General features: G+C 41.7%; 1 protein-coding gene across 1 annotated transcript; it reads left to right on the top strand.

Annotated features, from left to right (window-relative positions):
- The first annotated feature begins 12,730 nt into the window (after positions 1 to 12,730).
- On the top strand, positions 12,731 to 14,775 carry LOC106605334 (soluble guanylate cyclase 88E-like). The gene is made up of 5 exons (XM_045717734.2): positions 12,731 to 12,858; positions 13,106 to 13,238; positions 13,429 to 13,603; positions 13,749 to 13,840; positions 14,070 to 14,775. The coding sequence occupies exons 1-5, from the start codon at positions 12,731 to 12,733 to the stop codon at positions 14,355 to 14,357; spliced, it is 816 nt and encodes a 271-aa protein (XP_045573690.2). The 3' UTR covers positions 14,358 to 14,775.
- The last annotated feature ends 1,149 nt before the right edge of the window (positions 14,776 to 15,924 follow it).

The following is a 15,924-nucleotide window of genomic DNA, read 5'->3' as shown; positions in this document are numbered from 1 at the left end:
GAATCTGTCTTTGCTGTCGTCAGCAGCAACTTCCCTTTTCTATACTGCGGCACTGTGCTCCATGGTGGTAAAACAGAGCTTTGATGGAAACTTTCTGCACTTGATATCCTTTCAAAGTATTTATTTAGTTCACCTTTAACTAGGCAAGTCAGTTAAGAACAAATTCTTATTTACAATGACAGCCTACACCAGCCAAACCCGGACGATGCTGGGACAATTGTGCGCCGCCCTATGGGACTCCCAATCACGGCTGGTTGTGATACAGCCTGGATTCGAACCAGGGTGTCTGTAGTGACGCCTCAAGCACTGAGATGCAGTGCCTTAGACCGCTGCGCCTCTCGGGAGCCCTAAGTAAATTAAATAATATTTTTCCAAAACTGACAAAGGTCAGTGAGGAAGTATTGTACACTTTCTTCTTAGCTTGTCTGTATAAAGCCTGTATTGCCATTGTTCAAAACAATACAGTATGCACGTATTTTCATGGAAGAGAACTCCATAAGTAAGGAGACAATAGATATCAGACTTTGAATAATGCATACAATCCATCTATTTAATGCAGAATGAGACAGGTTTTAGGCCCAAATCTAGATAAGCATCAGAATTGCAGAGCAATACCCCGAAGCTCAATGGTTATATAAAGCGATTCACATGCGTCAAATATGCACCAGATGACTTCTATGGTATATCTGGGCTGAAAATATCTTCAGGACAAATAGTGGCAATATAATGAAAGCTTGAAGGAAGACTTTGAACTGAAAGTCTATAAAAAAACAAGAATTTAAAGAAAAAGGAGGATACCCATGCATTCACTGAAGTCTGGTTTTTAGTATAAGAGATTCATCTTAGGAGAGAGAGAGAAATGTAGGGTTAATGCCTGTTCATTTAGCCTACATTGGATATCAATTTGGGGAGTGTTTCTGCGAACAGCCTCATCGGAGTGTATTGATTTATGAGTTAAGTTGAAACTGCACCATGGGAAAAAGGGCCTCGTTCTGTTTATATGGGAATCCATACTACAACTCTGAATGGTGAGAAACGTGAGAGAGAGGGGAGAGAAAGAGAGAGAGGGCGATGTCGGAACATTTCACAAGGTTACCGCCTAAACTCTCTGTGATTTGATTTAGAATCACTTTTAACATACAACAGGTGGGAAACAAGACAAAGGAAAAAGAAGGAGATTGAAATAAAGGATTTATTCACAGTTCCGTATTGCTATTGCATTATATATCAATCACAGTGTATTACTCCTGGGTTATTCAAATATCTGCACCATTGATATATCAAACCATCTTAGTTCATCATTTCACTTGTCAGTTTCCGTGTGAGAGTCGAGGGGAAATAACATTAAATGTATCTAAAATATCAATATATTATAGAAATGTCACCATAAAGATTCATTTTCGATAAGTTATTCCATTCAGGGTCAGATTAAAGCAAGAAATAATATGAGAGAAATCTCATCTAATGACTTTCCCAGCTGTGGATGCAATATTAAACAGAGGCCTCTGGGACACACTAGCTATGTGATTCTCAATAATACAAAAAAAAAAACATTTTAAGTGAAGTTAATTGCTTTAAGAAAGCGGGAGAGAGGGAAATAATTGGATTGCAATATGGTGCATAGGTTTGCATTATGTGTATTGGACTGTATTCCTGATGCATTGGAATGAATGCAAGTGTTGCATTAGCTATTATGAACGGGCCTAAACATAGATACACTCAAAAGACAATGGCTAATATAGACACCTACGAACTTTAAAACAGAGTGGACTGACTATTTCTGTCACACTTTAAGCATAGTATATTTTATAAAGGCTACATAAACCATTCGTAAACACTTCATCGATTCTTTATTTGACCCTCAATTGAAATGAAAGAGAATTAACTTTCTGTTATGTAGGCCTGCCATTTATGAGTACTGGGGTTTACTTCCAGGCTGTCCAGGTTCTGAAGAATCCCCAGTCTAGACTATCCTTTAACCGCTCCAGCCATCCATCTCAGAGACAGTCTTCTGACCCAAACTCATTCAATTTTTTTATCGTCTATTGTCACCAGGCTTGTTCAAATGTACCTCACTCTCTAGAGAATGAGACAGAAAGAGAGAGAGAATATGAAAAGCCTGCTGTTATACGGATACATTTTCTCTATGGTCAGAATGCAATAGGTTTATTTATAGTGTTTTCTTTAAATGTAATCTAGCCTGTTGGTGGATAAATGTAGCCTGCCTTGGCTTCAGATGATTCTGATAGCAGACTGATAACAGGTAATGCCCTAGACGTTCTGTTGAGCATCCTGAACAGTGTTCCCTCCCAACTCTGTCCTTTCTGCTGTCCGTGTGTGGCGATGACAATGCAGCCAGGGAGATTTGCCCACCTCCTTTCTGGCAATTTCCTCCCAGGCTGATGAGATGCTTAAGCAATGTTAACAGAATACAGAGCGATGGGTGGAGAAGAGTGGGAATTACAAAATGCTGAGCAGCAATCTCCTTTACAGCATTCCTTAGGCGGGCTCTTGGACCCTAAACACATTGACTCTCTCCCTGAGGGTGGAATAGGGGTAGATATGAATGTAAATGGACTGGAAAAAGAGACTGCTGAGTCCACACACAGATGGTTGTGTCAAGCTGGCACTGGCAGGGTGGCACGTGGCTGCCTTGGCACGCCGCAGCATCTGGCATGGGTGGCATGGAGGAAAGCACACCCCGCCAGAGTTGGTTTATCTCACCACCCAGCATTCAGGAAGACAATAGCTGTGGAAATGCAGTTTCCGTCTCTCCGCCCCCCCTGCTGGGGTGTTGGTTTGGGCCGTGCGCGGGGAGGGAGGGTCAGGGTTTTATGGTAATCTCATTCTGTGGGTGACAGAATTACTCTGGGCTGGGTGGTCGCTGGGAAGAGAAGAGAGCGCCTTTCACTAAACAAATGAGAGGTTTTACTGACTAAATGAAAGGCCGTTTCCTGTGGCAGCACAGATCTCGCTAAACTAAAGCACACTTGAATGAATCGATTGAGTTCCCACCTTCTCTGGCTAACAATCCCTTCCCAAATATAGTTGGCAGACTGCAATCTCCGTGTGATTATGTAATTGGTCTTAAGCTTAGTGTTCGTCTCAGGAATAATAATGGTGATTATGTAACAGACAAATAACATAGCTGCCTAGAGGATGATGGAGGAGAGAAGCCTGGATGCAGCCTGAAGCCCAGAACCAAGGATAATAGCAAACTCAAGAATAGGTTTAAGATTACATGATGGAAATGACGGAAAATAAACAATGTTAAGTGATATTCAACTTACTGAGCTTTTCTATCGCTCTCTTTCCTTTTGAGTAGTTGTCGGTATCGGCAAGATTATAAACCATAAAGTTAATGACTGTTTATTTTCTTTTAAGCAAAAAGGCTGAATTTAGAAATAGACAACCAAAACCAAAGAGATAACCACTGTTCCCAGACAATTGACAGCTATCCTTAACTGGGCCATGCTAAATCTTTATAACAACCACAGATTTTATAGCACAACGTTTCTACCAGAATAGAAAAGCAACAGAGAATAGGATGGTATCAGTGTGAGTCACAGCTCTAGATTCTCCTGTAAATGTCCTGAAGCCAGTGTGTGTTGCTGTTCCACACACAGAGCCCCCCTCATCCTCCCCTGGGTCTGTGTTGTTCCTACAGCAAAACAGCTCATTACTGGGGCTCACTGTCTGCACACCACTGTGTACCACTCACAATGTATCCCACCTACCAACAATTACCAAATAGTGTGTGTATTAAACTAATCTGCAATATTAATGTTTACTTTTGTCGTGACGTTTTCGTGTATAATATAACTACCCTGAAGTTCTTTTTAAATTTTTTTTAACTGTGAACAATTGAATGAAAAGAGGATTTGGTGGCTTCATTACAAGAGTGCTTTAGTATTGAGGCCATAAAGATTCAAGCAGGCCAAACAGAAGGGATAGGATTAGTGCTGGACCAATCAATCATATAGGCGGCCATTTTGGCAGAGCCCTCATTGGTCCGTTCTACATAAGGGGCCAACAGTCTGGTTTCCATTTCCCCATATTGTGTGGAGATCCTGCAAAGTCTCAAAATTTGGCACATATTTTCCAAAAAAGCAGCCAAAGCTTAACCCCATTGAGACATGTCTAGGGATCCACAATTAAAACACAAGCAAGCAGTGGCACACACACAGCCAGACAAAGTAATCTAAAAAGAGGTGATACAGAATACATTTTTGTTCCTCTGATTCAAACTATTACTTATATTGAGACACAGACATAAAGGCTAGTGTACGCAGGAACAATAGATATTTACAGCCATGAAATAAACCCTCTATGAGTCTCCTGCAAGCTCATAGAAAACATAACAGAACATTTTATAAATACTTCTAAGGTGATGAATTAATTGTATTCAAAATGGCTGCCAGAGCCAAGACAGTTTAAGAATTTTGAAGCTCTGTCAAGTGCAAGGCTGAGGCTCCAATCGAGAGTAAGGACTTTGAGTGGGATTAGAGGGACATTGGGCTGTTCCAGACCCATCAGAAGGACAGAATGGTGCAGTAGTCTCCAGCAGAGGGGCATCATTAACTCACCACAGACAGAAGTGCTGCTGGGCTGAGGCTGACAGCTGAGAGGGAGCAGAAGAGTTGCAGTGGATTAACTGGGGCCAAAGTTCAATACTACTGTCGATCATTGAGAAAAAAAAACGTTTCTATATCTATAAGAAATCTATACTATCTATATTAGATCAAATGTGAAAATGGTAATGACATAACTTCCTTTGGTTTCTTTGGATTCAATGAAACATGGTGAACAATGAATTCTGGGATTTTGTTTTACAAGGGGCGGAATGTTGAACATGAGTAGGAGCAAAAAGGTGGTGTCATACGATTGAGTCACTATAAACTGAAAACAACCACACACAGTGCACAAATCACATGTCACACTTTATCTTAAAGACATGGTAATGGTGTTGTTGTGTGAATGATTTATGACAGACACAACACACATGCTGCAGGCAAAGCGACAGGCATGCAGCAGACACATTCTCTTTTACACACACTCAATGGTGATAAAGCGGATTCAGCAGTAGTGGGCTTTTACCTCACATACTCAAACACACACACAGCGACACCATTCCTTTGCATGCCTTCACACAGAGATAAGCCTCTCAAGTGAGAAAGACTGAGCTGATCAAACACCTCACAAACGCACAAAACACACACACACACCCTGCCTGTGTCTTCGCCCAGACCTCCTCTCAGATTACTGCTTTCTGATGCAATTATCTCCCATACAGAGGGGATTATGTGTTCACTTTTGTTTCCCAGTGATCTGTGTCTGCCATCATTCTAATGTGTCCTCTCTGTGCACCCTATTCTCTGGAGAATCCTAACAAAGACTAGCTGACCTTGTCTCTATTTAGCTGCTTCCACTCTCTGACACTAACCCACAGGCGTTACCCGACAGGGAATGGATTGGAACATGGGGAAATTATTCCCATCGGATGTAAAGGAATACAAATTGGAGATTATGGTTCACTGCTGTGGAAAGTGGTGTGAGTGAGGAAGGGGTATTATCAGCTTTGCACAGTTTGGACTGTTTTTCCAGTCTTTGTATTATGGATAAATCATTAAAAGTTATACATGTAATAGCACAATAACTGCCCAGTTCAGCATTTGCTGAAGTAAGTCTGGCAAAAAAGATTACTACTTGCGCAAGAAATGATAGTCTTTTGAAAATGATTCCACAACACTTTGAAAGTCACCTATCTTCAAGTCTTTTTATGAAATAATATTGATAGAATATTTTATTTGTGCCAGACTGGGTTCAAATGCCTTCCATTACATGTTTCTATATTTTTGTAACTGTATATACAGTACCAGTCCAAAGTTTGGACACAGCTACTCATTCCAGGGTTTTTCTTTATTTGTACTTTTATCTACATTGTAGAGTAATAGTGAAGACATCAACACTATGAAATAACAGATATGGAATCATGTAGTAACCAAAAAAGTGTTAAACAAATCAAAATATGATATATTTTAGATTCTTCAAAGTAGCCACCCTTTTCCTTGATGACAGCTTTGCACAGTCTTGGCATTCTTTCAACCAGCTTCACCTGGAATGCTGAGAACTTGTTGGCTGCGTTTCCTTCACTCTGCAGTCCACAACTCATCCCAAACCATCTCAATTTGGTTGAGGTCGGGTGATTGTGGAGGCCAGGTCATCTGATGCAGCACTCCATATATCTCCTTCTTGGTCAAATAGCCCTTACACAGCATGGAGGTGTGTTGGGTCATTGTCCTGTTGAAAAACAAATGATAGTCCCACTAAGAGCAAACCAGATGGGATGGCGTATCGCTGCAGAATGCTGTGGTAGCCATGCTGGTTAAGTGTGCCTTGAATTCTAAATAAATCACTGACACTGTCACCAGTAAAGCACCCCCCACACCATCACACCTCCTCCTCCATGCTTCACGGTGGGAACCACACATGCGGAGATCATCCATTCACCTACTCCGCGTATCACAAAGACAAGACGGTTGGAACCAAAATCTCAAATTTGGACTCATGTGACCAAAGGACAGATTTCCACCAGTCTAATGTCCATTGCTTGTGTTTCTTGACACCAGCAAATCTCTTATTATTATTGGTGTACTTTAGTAGTGGTTTCTATGCAGCAATTCAACCATGAAGGCCTGATTCACGCAGTCTCCTCTGAACAGTTGATGTTGAGATGTGTCTGTTACTTGAACTCAGTGAAGCATTTATTTTGGCAAACTGAACTTATCCTCTGCAGCAGAGGTAACTCTGGGTCTTCCTTTTCTGTGGCGGTCCTCATGAGAGCCAGTTTCATCACAGCATTTGATGGTTTTTGCGACTGCACTTGAAATAACTTTCAAAGTTCTTGAAATTTTCCAAATTGACTGACCTTCATGTCTTAAAGTAATGATGAACTGTCATTCCTCTTTGGGGTGGCAGGATAGCCTAGTGGTTAGAGCATTGGGCTAGTAACTGAAAGGTTGCAACTTTGAATCCCGGAGCTGACAAGTTACAAATCTGTCGTTCTGCCCCTGAACAAGGAAGTTAACCCACTGTTCCTAGGCCGTCATTGAAAATAAGAATTTGTTCTTAACTGACTTGCCTAGTTAAATAAAGGTAAAATATTTAAGCTGTTCTTGCCATAATATGGACTTGGTCTTTTACCAAATAGGGCTATCTTCTGTATACATAACACAACTGATTGGCTCAAATGCATTAAGAAGGAAATAAATTCCACAAATTAACAAGGCATACCTGTTAATTGAAATGCATTCCAGGTGACTACCTCATGAAGCTGGTTGAGAGAATGCCAAGAGTGTGCAAAGCTGTCAAGGCAAAGGGTGGCTACTTTGAAGTATCTCAAATATAAAATATATTTTCATTTGTTGAACTTTTTTGCTTACTACATGACTCCATGTGTTATTTCATCGAATCTCAAACACTTTTCATGGTTACTATATGATTCCATATGTGTTATTTCATAGTTTTGATGTCTTCACTATTATTCTACAATGTAGATTATAATAAAAAATAAAGAAAAACCCTGGAATGAGTAGGTATGTCAAAACTTTTGACTGGTACTGTATACTATATATAAATGAAAATAAAATGTAATTTATTAATTCAGTCATTCAGATAGGGCGATGGGGAAATCGTAATGCTAACAATGCTGTGTGTGTGTGTGTGTGTGTGTGAACAGAATGAACAGGGAGGAGGAATCAGTATACAAAACCATGGTAGAGCTGTCACAAGCCAAGCCGAAATTGGATTAGTGTCACCCTTGATAAGGAGAAGGGCAAAAAAAGGAAGAGGGAAAAATTGGAAGAAGGAAACGGCTACTTTTTTTCTCCCCCTTGCAATAATTTAATTTCAAATTCAGGGCACTGAACGCATAAACACACTGTTATAGACCCGGGTAAAGTTAATGGAATATTTATATGCAGACTCCAGAATATTTCTTTCTTTTTCTTAGCAGTCAGTTTTTTTCCTTCATTTTACAACTGCCTTTGTTAGGCTTTGACACCAATTCTGCACCTCCAAGAGGACTGTGGTTCCATTGGCGGCTGTTGAAAAGGCCTTGTAGAGAGCGAGAGAATGGGAGCTGTGATTTGTCAGGGACTATTAGCTTCTCACTACACCGACTCACATAGAAATCAATGCAAAGGAATAACGGACCACCCCACACCATGCTTTCTAAACTGCCCTGGAAGATTCAATAAACTAATGCAGAGAGGGAGGGAAGATAAGAGTATTAGTGCGACCCATAACAATATAGCTAGCTACAGTACAGCATCTCTGCAGGGATGGGGGATGGAGAGAGAGAGAGAGAGAGAGAGAGGTGAATGTATGACAGATGAGTGAGTGAAAAAAAAAGAGTGTGGAAAGTGGGGACAAGGAGAGAGAAGAGCGAAAGAGGGACAGACAGACGTAAGAAAGAAAGTAGAGAGCGAAAACTCTGAACTTAGAGGGTGGAGAGAAGGGGAGAGAGTGATAGAGTAAGAGGAATGGAGAATGGGAGGCCCTAGGAGGATAAAGCCACACAAGTCGCCCCATCGCCATTCTTGTTAACATTCAGTTAGAGTAGCTGCTACCTATGCCGCTGTGTATACAGTAAAACCAATAAGAGGCTGGTATCATGGGATTGAGGGAGAGAAATATGGCACATTGTTGTGCTGGGAAAGCGATGAGGGAGGAGATTGAGAGATGGGAGCCGGATAGACTCCTATTAAGTATTCAACTACAGGGCACAAAAGTTACAGCACATACAGCACCGTAGCTGATATTTCCATTTGCCCCAGCCTGTGAATCATCCATACAGATTTTGCGCCGTCACGGCCCAGTTATACTACAGGATTTGCAATTTTATCAGGGGCCAGAGGCCATGGCAGTATGGAACAGAATGTTAGGCTGTACTGTTACTGTCATGATGTAGCATCTGATAAGTTCAGGTTTAACACAGCGGAAATGTTTCAATAAGACCCCCACCTATAGCATTTGTGTTTCCATCTGCATGAAATTACAATAATGGCATCGAATGTTGATATATGGTCACTATTTCAATGGAGCAGACCATTTATGCAGCAAACTTGGGTGTGCTGAATCAGGTATGCACTATGCATGGTCTCTTCCACCTGGCACCCTTGTGATCAAATCATCCACCAGTTAAGCTGGTTGAGGCTGTTAACTGCTAAGATAACACGCAAGGAATGGGGGTGGGAATGTGGAAAGTAGCATTGAGAGCAGATGACAGGATCAGCGTGTGGTGTTGCACACTACCATTTCAGATATCATTTGAATGGACTGGGCTGCTTTCAGAAACTACAGTCCCTTTACACAGGTACTACATGATGTAATATGGCTGAAATCAAAGCAAAAATCACATGAGTCATTTCCCCTTTAAAATAATTGCCTTAGACATCTGTGTGGAGAGATACTTCTTGGCACCAACAGCACATTGTTATCTTCCTCCATTTCCCAGCTTAGAAGAAGCAACAGACATCCTAGGTCGCTCCTGCACAGTTGTAGAGAGGCCATTAAATAAGACAGTAACACCTGGAATAAAGGGAGAGGCAGCGAGAGAGAGAAAGGTAGGAAATCCAGCTCTGGCAGGAAATGTGGTAGAGGATGCTTAATATCACACAAAATAAAATAACTACTTCTGGTTCACCACACACCTGTCACATTGTTGTAGAGAGTGGGGGAGGAGGGGCCATTTGTGGTTGGAATAGGTGAAGTAATCTTGTTGAAGAAGACGTTTCACCATGTACAGGAGGACCTGGCTGGCTAACGGCTAATTTCAGTCATTGATTCAGTAAACAATGTTAGCCTACATTTGGTTACAGTGCATGAATAATACATAAGATCCCTAATTAAATCGCGTTTGTCTTTGAGTTTCCTCGTTGTAACAACAGGTAGGCCTTGAAGAGCTGTAGCTTATGATGAGAATGGTTGGCAGAGCAGACAGAACTTCTGAACTTCTGTGGTCAAACAAGTTGTTCTAAGAATATCATTGTCACAGGAGCATTAAGGGTTTGAAGTAATTAGGTGCAGCTACTACGAAAAAGTGTGCAAGCAATGCCGACTGGAGCTTCACTTACAGCGGTGGTAGTTAGTGATGAGTCTTTCGCGAACGAACGGCTCTTTTTGAACAGATCTTTTATGGTGAACGTCGGGCGCCGACTCGAATCGCTTCAGAGAAAGCCTTTCGTTTGGCTCCCTGATTTGCATACTGGACAGCTTTTTGATTCTCTGAAGTGGGTGACTCCAGGTGGCAGAAACACATAGTGGGGAGAGTGCGTCAATCTGGTCCACGCTTCATTTTGTTACAGGCGACATAATTTGGCCAAATAAAAATGTATTTGAATGCGCATTTCACGATCTGACATAATGGTAGCCTACCTTTTGTGCTTTGTATTGGATATTTGCTATTTGTTTCATGGTTCTACGTAGATGTTAAGCATTTTAAACGAAGAGGCGTTTGGGAACCAAATGAGCCGGCTCTTTTACATGAACGGGGCCAATGAGCCGGCTCTTTTACATGAACGGGGCCAATGAGCCGGCTCACCGAAAATACTCCGAATGCCCATCACTAGTGGTAGTGTCGTTTCTCTCTCTGGTGACGTCCATTGATGTTTTCATTTGAATGGAGAGCGTTGTAACGGTGCCCCCTAGCGAATATTTAGAGAAAAGTAGATGAGCGCATGAAAACCTAATCAGTTGTCGGTCGAGCCTATTCAACACACAGGCAGAATAGGCTCGACCTACAACTGAATGAGTTAGTGCGCTCATCTACTTTTCTCTAAATATTCGCAAAGGGGCACCGTCACACTGCTTTACAACAGAACTAAAGCTTCGAAAATTAAGTGTTTATATTTGTATAATTAGCTTGCTTCTGCGCGCGGGATGCAGGAAGGCTGGTGGGGAGATCAGTCGGCCTTGGCCAAAAGTGGTATGGCTGGTGCACCATATTTGTGAATATTTGTAGTAGTTATTCAAACCAACCTGTTATCAATCCCAAAGGATTTGGTTTTTGGAAACAGGCTACGGGTAGATTTGGCCTACTTGTGCAATAGGTCTATAGCCTGCCCTACAGGCTAACAACATAGCTGATATATACTCTCCCTCGCCTTCAGAGTTTATAGAACGTGCAAAACCATTGCCTCAATAAGCAGGGCTGCTCGTAACCAATTTACATTAACTGAGGGCTATAGAAACGTTTTAAAGACAAGCATACTATCACCATCAAGACAATGTTCACACTCACAGGGCTTTCTCAATCCAACCGTACATGCAACATGAGAGACACAATTGTCCCGCGGGTTCTGAGAACGGGTGCGTTTAGCATAGCATTACAATAGAGCACTTCACGAGCATCTGTAGCCTAGGCTACACCAATGCTCCAACACATTCATTTTTTATTTATTTAGATAAAAAAACGACTATTTTAATGAACAAATCAAACCCTGAAAATCCATTGAAGGGCTGCTCCAGACGTTGCCCATCCCTTAACCTAGGCTTAGAGAGCCTACTTATGTTTAAAGTATATATATTTGTCACAATGCACTTCATAGTCCACAGCCCTATATGTACAATTAAACAGTATATGGATTTATATAAAACATTTAGACTTATATCACAGGGGGGGCATGCCCCTCTTGAGAGATTCCCCACAATAAGCCCACACACTTTTCCTTTTGGCATTCATAACCAAGATCCAAACACAGACTTACAGTACACACACACATTGGCCTGCTATGTCTTCAGCGAGCTAGAAAGTCACCACTATTACCTTTTCTTTGGTACCTGCCAGAAACATGCCTTGGTGCTCTTATTTTAGGCCCTGCCACCCATTGACTTGATAGAGAAGTGTCTGAAGAGGGCCCGTGTCACGAGCAGGTGTTTGGCCAGTCAGAGCAGGGAGCAGCATTTTGGTGTTCGCTCCCGCAGTTGGACCAGCGAATTACATACCACTGAGGGACTGCAGGTAAGGGACCCATATTTTCACCCTCTTCTTCTGCTTTTTCTTTTGGAAAACCTTTGATATACTATGGGGAAACATTTGTGTTAGCTGGCTAAATGGTGTGGAACATAGATTCCGGACAATTTTAGGTCCGAGGTGCCATAGACTAGAGGCAGTACTGTGCAGTGTAGTGTCTTATTTAACGATTAGTCTTTAAAGAATAATCTTGTGCTATTGTAAAAGTCTTCTGATCAACACTGACAAAAGAGTATTGTGTAACAGTGTGCAGAGGTAGGGAGGTGTTTGAGGAGGTTACCTGACACTCAAACCTCAGGGTAAGAGTGTAAAGTAACTCATTGTGCCTGTATATGTACACATGATTTGTGTCCATGTGAAAATGTATTTTTGATATAGGTGTGAGATTGATTTTCTCCTTTTTACTCATCGGTTAAATACTACATGTGAAGTGCAAGTACTGCACATGTACTAGAGTAGAGCTGTGTGTAGAGCAAGATTTTAATCTTGCTCAGGATACCCAAAAGGGATGATTTATTGATTTTTGAAAATATTTGTGGCAGTGAATAATGAGGGACTTCATAGTTTCTAACATCTAGTCCATCCTATATGCAAAATGACTCAGACTGCAGATGTTTTACACTTCTTCTTTCCTTACCATTCCTCAGTAAAGCAGTTAAACTTGGCAGAAATCTGGAGGTTCCCAACCCCCTTAAGATGTACGGCCTGTACTTGGAAGCAGTGAATGATTATATCAACGAGTCGTACGGAGAAGATGTATGGAGACTGATAGAGGCCCGGGCAGAGATACCGCATCTCAAGTTTGTCCGCCATCAGATGTACAAGTACGGCCATATCCCATCTAACTGTCGGGGCTAACTACATCTCTGTACCCATCATATGCGTCATATTTACTTTATATTCTAACTTCACCAGGAAACTAAGTCACTTGAGGTTTCACTTGAATCTCTTTCCTGATAGACAGGTCAATGAATGCACTAACTGTAAGTCGCTCTGGATAAGAGCATCTGCTAAACGACTAAAATGTCAATGTAAATGTCATATCTAAGTATCTTCCTTCTTCCCCTGCAGTGACAACCTGATCCTCCGGCTGGCCAAGGCAGCAGGGGAGGTCCTGGGGAAGACCCATGATGAGCTCATGTATGCCTTCGGGGTTTACATGGTGAAGAGGATCGGGAACTACGGCTACGAGAGGATTCTCAAGGTGACCTAGTGCGTAGTGGCCCTCCTCAAGTGTCTTAGTTTTAATACTAGGCATAATTGGCCCTAATCAATGATCAATACACTGGTGTGTGTGTGTGTGTGTGTGTGTGTGTGTGTGTGTGTGTGTGTGTGTGTGTGTGTGTGTGTGTGTGTGTGTAATGTCATTATTTATCCCTTATCCATTCATCCAGGTGTTGGGGCGTAATGTGCGTGACTTCATCAATGAGCTAGACAACCTGCACGAGTACTTCCGCTTCTCCTTCCCCAAGGTGCAGCCTCCCAGCTTCTGTGTGGAGGAGGAGTGTGAGACCAGCCTCACCCTGCACTACCGCAGCACCCGCAAGGGCTTCACCCAGTTTGTCAAAGGTAGGTAGGGAGCACCACAGAGGACAAACATAGCAAACACTCTTTTTCTGAACGCACTATATTATATTTGGTAATACTATACATAGGATGCATGTCACACATCTCCAAACTGTAAAAATACTTGTTCTCTCTTCCCATACTGTAGGCCAGCTGTCTCAAGTGGGAAGGCAGTTCTACAATACAGACATTGAAGTTGAGATCCTGTCCAAAGAGGAGACTGAGAAGATGACCTATGTGGTATGTACTGTACTGTGGGCATCTACCTATCTGAAGCTACTTCTTTTCAACTATTTTATGTACACCCCAGCGCACGCGCAAGTAACTCCTCCGACCTAGGAGTGCATCACTTTCCAAGTGCTACTGTTTGCACCATTGTGAAACAACTTTAGTTTCAGGCCCCATTGTCATGATACTCACAACCTTAAGATCCTCACAGCTGTGTTGCCGTGATGTCTCTTTGCCGCAGATCTACAAGATGAACTTTGACAACGCTGCCTTCAAGCACCGCATGCCCCAGCAGAAGACGGCCCCGGGGTACGAGAAGTTACCCATGAAGAGGGGCATCTTTTTCGACATGTTCCCCTTTAGTGTGATCTTCCGCCGGGACATGACCATGTACCGCATTGGGGACGGCCTAAAGGAGGTCTTCTCCGACCTGCAGGGCAAGAAGGTCAACGAAGAGTTCACCCTGGTGCGGCCCATGCTGGAGTTCAGCTGGGACAACGTGAGTACAGGAGAGAAGAGAGGGGGATGAGTGTTCTGTTACATTTGGTATGGTTTTTCCACTTACCTAGGCTATTGTTGTCAATCCAGAGAGTTTTTTTAGTGATTATTTAGTAACATTCAACAACCCCCTTTAATGGTCCATTGGATGATATTTGGATGAAATCAGTTCAAGGTAGGATAACCCAAGTATGAAGAATGGCTGTCGCTGGCACATTGATAATGTTTGATCATAAAGTTACTGGTCCCCTCCCCCTTGTCAAACGCTTGGATTCAGTCACGCATTACCAAGGATTTACTTCATGCTTCATCCAACGTCACATAAAAGCCGGAAATGTAATACACCAATGGTAGCGTCTTATCATCTTAAATCATTTAAATATGTACCGCCTTAAAACCATAATTGCATGTGTTCCTACGCCTTGCTTTGGCTTTGTTTACAAACCGTAGGCAAGCTACTAGTAGCTAGCTCAAGCAGAACGTACGACCAAATAATATATATTTTTTAAATATACTGGTAGCCTTTCATCTGTGGTGTGACTGTTAGCTACCAAGCTACTTACCAGCATGCCGGAAAAAGCACATTGTGACTGGATGCCATAGTGTAAATTTAACGTTACACTATTTTCTGAAGAAAGAAGACATCCAATAGCAGTGTCTCATTTTTATTTTGGGTGGACAGGCTGCACCGAAAATTACAATTATGTCACGGGTGTGCAGTGCACATTTTGAGCGAAGTTGCTTTATCAATTGGGGAGAATATTCGATTGGTCTTGCCAGGAAGCTAATACTAAAGACGGATGCAATACCATCAGTGACAGTGGAACAGTGGGTCTTGCAAGCGCTGACCATAATGTAAGTATCATTATGATTTTCACCTTTCATCTCTTTTTGGTCTTTTCACTATCATCAAGCTGTAATGACAGACATTTTAGAAAATTCAACATCTATTTTGTCTGCACAGCTTCCCAGGCAACCACCACAGCAGGAATGCTGTGACACAAAATCTACTTTCCAAAGGCAAAGAAGGGGGGGATATGCTGTGAAACATGTGAAGACAGACCCAACATACTGTAAGCCATTTTATTCATTTCCTGTGGTGGAAAAAGTACCCAATTCTCATACTTGAGTAAAAGTAATTATGATGTTAATAGAAAATTACTCAAGTAAAAGTGAAAGTCACCCAGTAAAATACTACTTGACTAAACGTCTAAAAGTATTTAGTTAGAAATATACTTACGTATCAAAAGTAAATATAATTGCTAAAATATTTAAGTATCAAAAGTAAAAGTATAAATCATTTTAAATGACTTATTAAGCAAACCAGACGGCACAGTTTTCTTTAGATTTTATTTACTGAAAGCTAGGGACACACTCCAACACTTCAGACATAATTTTCAAATGAAGCGTTTGTGTTTAGTGAGTCCGCCAGATCAGAGGCAGTAGAGATGACCAGGGATGTTCTCTTGATAAGTTTGTGAATTGGAACATTGTCCTGTCCTTCTAAGCATTCAAAATGTAAAGACAACTGTGTTGTAAAAATGTTCACAAATATAAATAGTGTAAGTACAGATAAACCAAAAAACAAATGAAGCACT

The sequence above is a fragment of the Salmo salar genome, chromosome 05 (assembly GCF_965601325.2).
Source record: "Salmo salar chromosome 05, fSalSal1, whole genome shotgun sequence".
In the NCBI taxonomy this organism is placed as follows: domain Eukaryota; kingdom Metazoa; phylum Chordata; class Actinopteri; order Salmoniformes; family Salmonidae; genus Salmo; species Salmo salar.
Note: the sequence above shows the minus strand (reverse complement) of the source record. Positions and strands in the feature narration are given on the sequence as shown.

Bases quoted from the DNA above. Each gene is read 5' to 3' on its own strand.
- LOC106605334 (XM_045717734.2), top strand. From the start codon at position 12,731: ATGTACGGCCTGTACTTGGAAGCAGTGAATGATTATATCAACGAGTCG. The intron at 13,239-13,428 runs GTGACCTAGTGC...CCATTCATCCAG, and splicing joins GCTACGAGAGGATTCTCAAG to GTGTTGGGGCGTAATGTGCG. The intron at 13,841-14,069 runs GTATGTACTGTA...TCTTTGCCGCAG, and splicing joins CTGAGAAGATGACCTATGTG to ATCTACAAGATGAACTTTGA.